An 8,200-nucleotide genomic window follows, 5' to 3' on the forward strand; every position below is an offset into this window, starting at 1 on the left:
CTCTCTAGAAAATGTTCTGCCTAATATCTTCTATGGCTATAAGCACATTTAATGTCTGTCTGCTATCTCTTGGATCCAAAGCAAGACACTCACGGAGTTCTGCACTCGCGTTGGATGATAAAGAAATCACTGAGATTTGAACATTGATTATGCTGCACTAAAGTTACAGGCGGGAAACTGCAAGCGAGGTCAAAACCCAGTATTGTCCTCCTGCCAAAGCACATCTCTGGGCATAAGCATATTCGGTTACTGTTTGTTTCTAATCCGCTTGAGATCACATCAAAGCCTGCAATATGTACCATTGTTCTCCTGCTAAATCCAATGCACTTGACTGAAGTGTCTTGCCATCTACAGGCTACCCTTAATCAAAGACTTAAAAACTGAAAAATCATCTGGCAATCAACTCTTAAGCAGATAAATCCCATTGTTATCCTGCCAAATCCAAAGCACTTGACTGAAGTGTCTTGCCATCTAGAGGCTTCCCTTAATCAAAGACTTAAATACTGAAAAATCCTCTGGCAAATCAACTCTTAAGCAGAATCGGTTTCAATTTGTTCCTAATTTGATTGACATCATGCTACTGTCTCAAGTTTTGACATGACGATACTGTCTCAATTGGCCAAACCTTCAAACAGGCACAGGCTGCTGAGACATTCAGCATATAACTTTCTGACCTTCTAGCTACATGTACTCATACCATGCATTTATGACTGCTGTGAATCCCACACACGGATTACTCCAACTGAGCCCGATTCAGATTCTCGTAGTATGAACGCCCTTGCTGCATCATCATTGCCAATAATAACTGGTGCATCCAGATGACTATCCAAATTAATCCAAGCACCATTTATTTTCTTCAAAGCAGCCCAGTGCGGCCTGTACATCCCCTCACCACGTTTGAGAATGATTCCCTTAAGGTCAGCATCCTCTACATTGATGGAGCTTGGAACCGATTGCAAGTATGAGTGGATCACTGTGCCTCGTGTCAGAAGGGCTCTCTCAAGAACATTGGCATTATAATTTCCAGTGATAATGTTGAAGAGCGAGCAAGAAAATGCACCACGTTGTCCAGACTGCAGCTCGGGGGGCAGTGTGCGCTCTATGTTTTTGAGCTCATGATGGCAAAATGTCTCGCTCTGATCCCATGAAGAAGGTAAAAGCGTTCAGTACAACTCGAGACAAACAGCATTGACTGCATGTTGTTTAGGCAACAGCTTAAATTGAGGATTGGAAAGTCCAAACGACAAAACTCTCTGTGTTTAAATGCACATGGATCGATGTCATGCGGAATGAAACAAATACCTGACTCTCTATTAGTCTCTAACCATAACCAAAACATATTAAGCAGTAAAGTGAAGTGAGGCAAAACGAGCAGAGAGAGAGAGAGAGAGAGAGAGAGAGAGAGAGAGAGAGAGAGAGATTCTAATTAACGCCATAAAAACAATCCCAAGAGACCTCAAAAGATCATCAATATCTATTCCGATACAACATCCCTCTGTCTGCAAGCATATAAAAGATATTAAGACCATGCACATTCACTAAAACCTGAAGTATATTAATGAAAGGCAGAACATACAACCAAAGCAGTTCCATTACGGAAAGAAATGCCAGTAAAGGCAAACGCACATTGCAAATACAATCAAGTAGCTCGATGTGCCGATGTGTAGAAAGTCCAAAGGCGGTAAAAGAAAGTGAGAATTATACAAAAGAGCAACAATGTATGTGCAAAATAGCAAAACGTCCATTGAAATGATGAAACATTCACATGCAACAGAAGCAGATCACAAACAGATGCAGAATGGAAAAGTGACTTAAGTCTTGAGCATAGCTCATTTTCGCATTTGCACTTGTGAACGCACACAGTTGACGTGTAGATGGCAGTGCAAAATCAACAAACACAGGGTGCTGAAGACAGTGAAGGAAGTTGTGAAAACCTGGTAAAGATTGTTGAGAGAATAAAGGAGACAGAAGTCGCGGCAGCATTGTCTCTCATGGAAGATGTGAGCAGGGCGCTGGTGAGGTCCGGCCGCAGGTTGAGGTTGATGAAGTTGAGGCTGAGGCTGGACCGCAGGTGGAGATGGAGATGGAGATTGACGTTGAGGTGTATCTGATGGAGGAGGAGGTGGAGGTTGCAGAGCTGGTTGAGCCGCAGTGCGCCCTGCTGGAGGACTTGCCTTTCGTCGCCACGGCAAGGAGCAGCAGCCTGATGAGGTGGACATTGTGTGCACGCGGGCGCAGCAGTTTGAATTCTGGGCATGAGAGAATTTTATGGGGGAACTAGGCTAATTCGGACATGTTCCGGGGACAAAATTGTGCACCAGCGCCGAGCGGCACTAATTTGGAACGGCCGTCCAAAAGGGATTCACACATGGCCACATGCTGGCGCTCACGTGGCACCCTGCCCATCAAAGCATGAAGCTTGCATAAACCCCCGGGTGTCGGGCCACAATGGAATGCACCTCTTCAAAAAAGTAAATGCTCGAGGCTTCGAACTCATGCCAACGTAGCATGGAGCACTAGGTGAAACAATGCAGCCCAATCAACTCTACTGCATTTCTAGTGTAGGAAATGAAATGTGTCCACTGTGTCTGTGAAGGGGGTAGCGTCCAAGCGCAGATCATTGAACTTTGAAGGGCATCCATGGAGGACCCACCAATCGTTTGGGCGTTGGTTGTTTGTGAAGGCACCCTAAGGCTGCAGAGGCCTTCTTGACCCTCCAAAGCTGCAAAGGAAATCTTTTAAAAATTAAGGTAGCAAAAGAGACTGAAAGTGTAAAATTGGGCTTCAATGTTGGAAGGCCCAATTAAAAAAGAGTGTACAGTAGAAGGTCTCTATGTTGTTACTTGTCTCCCAGAAAAAGTTACATTTTTGAAATGTTTGGGTTACGCAGGATGAATTCATAATTTTGTTTTGGGTGGTAGTGGATACTGGGCAATGAGCACTTGTGGTGCATTAGGCCTTTTGGGCTAATGTCGAATAAAACATAGATAAGGTTTAGACAGTAGTCAAAACCTGCAACCTATGTATTTGTGTCAATGTATGATGTACAATGTCCAGGTTTTGTGTGATCTCCTGTTGCATGCCTCAATTCTCACAGCTTCACTATCAGTAGCTTGCAAGCCATCGTGTCCCTCATGACCCACCTTTGCTGCAAGTCATGTATGCGTTGTCAAAAAGTGTGTGGTCTAGCTAGGAAGGTGTGAAACCTTTAGTTGTAAGAGTTCGTGATGAGAGTCACAAAAACTTTGTGAAAAAGTGTTTATGGAAGTCACTAGCCATGTTCCTAAAGATGGCTTACAGGCTAAGAACGTTCATGGCAAAAAATTCACAAACCCTCTTTTGCTGCAAGTAACGTATGCGTTGTCGAAAAGTGTGTGGTCTAGCTAGGAAGGTGTTAAACCTTTGGTTGGAAGAGTTCGTGATGAGAGTCACAAAAACTTTGTGAAAAAGTGCTTATGGAAGTCACTAGCCATGTTCCTAAAGATGGCTTAAAGGCTAAGAGCGTTCATGGCAAAAAAAGTCACAAACCCTCTTTTGCTGCAAGTCACGTATGCATTGTCAAAAAGTGTGTGGTCTAGCTAGGAAGGTGTGAAACCTTTGGTTGTAAGAGCTCGTGGATGAGAGTCACAAAAACTTTGTGAAAAAGTGTTTATGGAAGTCAAGGCTAAGAGCGTTCGTGGTAGAAAAGTCACAAACCCTCTTTCTTATTGTGCTTAAAATCTAGTTGTTTTTGTAAGTGAGTTCGTGATGAAAGGATCACTGATCACAACTAGTTTTACTTAAAAACAAAAATCAAAAACACTAAAGTTTCAACTATGAAACCTCAACTCTCGTACAAGCACAAATCCCCCACAAATCCCATTCAAAACCCCCAATTACATAATCGTAACTTCAAATTGTTGAAAGGAAATCACGAGCTTGCACCTTCATGTCGACCATGTTTTTTATTTTGCAGAGATTTAAGAGATTTCATATTGAAGCCTCACCCCGAATTGCATAGTCATAACTTCCAACTATTGAAAGGAAATCATGAGCTTGCACCTTCTTGTAGACCATTTTCTGATTTTGTAGAGATTTAAGAGCTTTCATATTGAATCCCACATACCATTTTGATGAAGAGATTTAAATGCTTTCATATTGAAGCCCACACACCATTTTGATGAAGGGAAACCCTAATCCACTCACTCACAAGCTCGTATATAAGATGGCAGAGAGGCGAGACTGCACTACACGTTCATAGAACAACCATGAAATGGATTACACAAAAGGGGAAAATTGTAGGTTTTTCCGGTCGTAAGAGACAACTCTCTTTCTCTTCCCATGGCCAAAAGTAGTGGTGTATCAATTTTTAAGCCTGTTATCCATTTATAACCAAAACTAGGTCATTTTTAGATCATTTTTTATCCAAAAAAGATCATTTTTTATGTGAAAAAATCCAAAACACAATCGAAATAATCCCTAAATTTGTGGGATCAATCACATAAGCATAAAAATCATAGATATACATTAGTTTTCATTTACTTTCCATGCAATGCCTATATCAATCTTTGTAGGCAATATAAGTGTGCCACCATTGAAACGCTTGGAATATATACGTTATAAAACCAAATTAGGCATGCTATCAAGTGGAAAAACATGCTATGGCACCACATCTAGAGCCACAAATCCCTAGATAGGTATGTACATGACAGTAATCACAGTAGTCGTTTCAGCATATATCACAATATGTGAATCATTTCTTTTATTCACATGTATCAAGAAGTATCAAAAGTGAGGTGATTTTTTTAATTTCGCATTGTGCACATGCCACGACACGACGTCCACCCCCTCTAAACCTGCACATCCTTTGATATGTGCCACAATAGTATTTGTTAAGCATCAAAAATCATGGTCAGACACCATGAGGTTTGACATGGTCAAACACCATATCTTCACTTTCATCCTCAGTTTGCATATAGTTGAATCATCCATCATCTTCACTTGGTTAGCCATAAAATGAATTAGCATCCCCTCTTCTTCTAAAAAATTTTGCAATGGGAATTTTCATTTTGTCCCATACAGTTCACACAAGGTGTAAGTTGCATTTCCATGCACATGCTTAATAACACAAGGACCAAACCATCTCTTTGCAATCTTCCTTATTATAGAGTTTGGTTTTCAAGGCTAGTATCATACACCGTCACCCAATCACCTTCTTCAATAGATTTTTTTCTAAGCCTATGCTTCTTGTCAAATTTGTCTTTTGTTCTTCAACCTTGCATCCTTTAGTCAAGATTTTGCAACCTCAATGTCTTCAGGCCTTCTTTTGAATTATCGAATGTGTAATGCAAGAAGGTCTTTTCTACTCATTCCATCTTTCCATGGCATCACATTCCATGCAAGAACTACATCTTCGATTGGAATCACATATTTTTTACCATGCATCAATTCAATAGGCATCTGAGCCAGTGAGTGAACTATGTGTCATACGATTATCCCATTATACAAATGGTAGTATCCTTGGCTAGTCTCCAAGCTTACCTTCACAAGCCTTAGCCAAAGCTTTGATTATTGGAGGATGCCCTCTTTTACTCTTGCCATTGCCCTTTGGGTAACAAGCAAAAGTTAAGGTTAGTTTGATGCCCATCCTAGAGAAGAATTCCTTTGCTTCTTCAGCATCCAACTCTCCTAGTAGTTATTTATCCCACACATCCATAGAAACAGATCACATATTTAAGAAGGAATTACATACAGCTTTTATATTCTTTATCCTCAATGCACACCCTTCAACTATGATTAGACAAATCTTCTCTTGTTGTAAGCACCAAATACCTCATTTTCCAAAGCCCTAAAGGCATTGTGACCAAGTCCACAACCCGTTTGTAAAGTAGGGCCAATGGATAAGTAAGATTTAGTCCTTCACATTGTTGTACATTTGAATACATTTGGCATGTCACACAAGACTCCACAAACTCTACCACATCCTTATACATCCATTTCCACCGATGCCTTTCTTTTACTTTTCAAATGTTGCCCATACACCTCAGTGTCTTGTCCATGAAATTTTATGGAACTCCTTCATAATCTCTTGTTGAGTAGCCTCACAGCACACTACCCTCGTAAGGGTGTCCCATCTCTTTGTTTAGGATGCTTCCATAAGTAGCCACCCTTCAATAAGTATCCATGTTCTTTTCTTCTTATCCTCTTAAATTCTTGCACACTCCAATCATCTTGTTTCTCCAGGTACTTAAGTAGGAACCTATTAGAAGGCATTCATCCTCATATAGCTCCTCTAAAACGACTCAAGTGAAGATACCAAATATTCATAATTACTATTTGTATGAGCAATAGTGTAAAACTTTGTGCTTAAATATGGTATGCAAGAAGGCTCCAAAATACCCATGCCAATCTTCTGATTGAGTAGTTATATTAACTTTGGCAAATGTGCTTTTGGAAGTGGGATGTTTTTTATCTTTAAAAGCCTCAATCACTTCATATATTTCCATAGCATTACGAAAAAATTGGACCCCCTTGGGGCCATGTAAGGATTCCTAATTTTAAGGGATTAAAGCTAATTTTGTAGGGGATGGAGGGAACAAAGACAATAAATAGGGCTACTTTTGTAGCTCTCTCTCTACTTCTCTCTAGATAGGAGAGGGGGGGAAAGTAGGGAATGAGGATGGTAAAGTAGGAGGAAGAGGGGGGATAAAGTAGGAGAGAGAGGGGGGATAAAGTAGGAGAGAGAGGAGTAAAAGTAGAGAGAAGAACCATTCTCTCTCTACCTATCACCAAACAAAGAGAGTAAGTAGTTATGACAAAATCCACTTTTCAGTTCATGCATCAATTCATCCCACAAAAATGAATTTTCTATATATATATATATATATATATATATATATAATAGTATTTTTTTAGAAGAATCTAGCTTTTATAAGCTCCAAATCTAAAATTCCTTGGGTCCCTCTCTACATTAATTCCACAAAGAGAGTAAGTTGTTATGACATCTTCCACTTTTCACCTCGTGCATCAATTCACCCCAAAAAATGATTTTTTAATCAAATCTTCAAAATGGATCTTTTAAGCTTTAAAAAGGTCCCTATATATATATATATTTATATTTATATTTATATTTAAAAGAATCTAGCTTTTATAAGCTCCAAATCTAAAATTCCTTGGGTCTCTCTCTCTACATTAATTCCAAGAATAAATAGATAATGCCACATCATCGAAACGTCCATCTAATAAATCCTAAAAATTAAAATTTTTAAAATTTAAAAATTTTCCTCCTTTGAGCTCGAAAATTCAACCTATATATGAAAAAATATATTTTTAAGTCTTTTTATCCCAAAAATTGTCTGTTTATCCCAAAAAGTATATCTTATCAATTTTTTTTTCCATCATAACTTTTCACCATGTCTCTTCGCGACATAACCAATGAATCACCTACGCCGTCATCTACTAGGTCAACTAATGTCAGTCTGTGTCTACCGATCAAATTTGATCCCATTAAAAAAATGACGAGAAAGCATCTCAACCGGCATCCGTACGACGGTTTCGAGGAGAAACCAATGTTGACTTGTCGCTTGATGGAGGGTTGTATCCAAAAGATCCGCTCGTGGGCTGTCATCCGACATTCCGTACACTCCCAAGCTTAATCAAATATGTGGGAGAAGGAGAACGTGGTCTTCTTGGGTATAGACAATGTCAAGTGTTACACATTCATTCCACAAATCTCCAACAACAACTACATTCCACAGAGAAACAACTCAAAGATCTTAAAGAGGAGATGAAAGCTACAGAAACACATGTAACTAAGCTACAAATTGCAATGATGCACCTAAAAGCCACTCCATTTGGCATGCGTGAGCGTAAGAGGGAGTTCTCTTCCATTGAAAACTTAGCCTCTAATGGAGGGGCACGTAAGAAGCGGATCACGGCAACCATGTATTTTTTTTAATTCACAGTGTTCATAACTCTCAAATAATTTCCATCAATTTGTAACTCGGTTCACCTTTTGAAATAGGACATATATACAAGATGTGTGTGGAAGTTTTAGACGAGAGGACCGTTGCAATCTTCTCCTAGGATGCATCTCAAAGGAAGATATACTTTCAATCATAGGTTGTGAAAAGGCCAAACACATGAAAGATTCCATCACAAAGGAGATCCTAAAAAATATCTCTAACCTTGTGTCTGAGGATGATGTCCAGAGAGCTTGTGA

At 39.7% G+C, this 8,200-nt stretch overlaps 1 protein-coding gene across 1 annotated transcript; it reads right to left on the reverse strand.

Annotated features, from left to right (window-relative positions):
• Positions 1 to 391: 391 nt before the first annotated feature.
• Positions 392 to 2,287, reverse strand: LOC147421722 (uncharacterized). The gene is made up of 2 exons (XM_086503191.1): positions 1,935 to 2,287; positions 392 to 1,136 (listed from the first exon to the last, which is right to left on the reverse strand). Exons 1-2 carry the CDS (start codon positions 2,217 to 2,219, stop codon positions 705 to 707), a joined length of 717 nt encoding a protein of 238 aa, XP_086359317.1. The 5' UTR covers positions 2,220 to 2,287; the 3' UTR covers positions 392 to 704.
• Between the last annotated feature and the right edge of the window lie 5,913 nt (positions 2,288 to 8,200).

Source organism: Adiantum capillus-veneris, chromosome 27, assembly GCF_014529385.1.
Source record: "Adiantum capillus-veneris isolate H3 chromosome 27, ASM1452938v2, whole genome shotgun sequence".
NCBI lineage: Eukaryota > Viridiplantae > Streptophyta > Polypodiopsida > Polypodiales > Pteridaceae > Adiantum > Adiantum capillus-veneris.

Bases quoted from the DNA above. Each gene is read 5' to 3' on its own strand.
- LOC147421722 (XM_086503191.1), bottom strand. From the start codon at position 2,219: ATGTCCACCTCATCAGGCTGCTGCTCCTTGCCGTGGCGACGAAAGGCA. The intron at 1,137-1,934 runs GTTTTCACAACT...TCATGGGATCAG, and splicing joins CTCTCAACAATCTTTACCAG to AGCGAGACATTTTGCCATCA.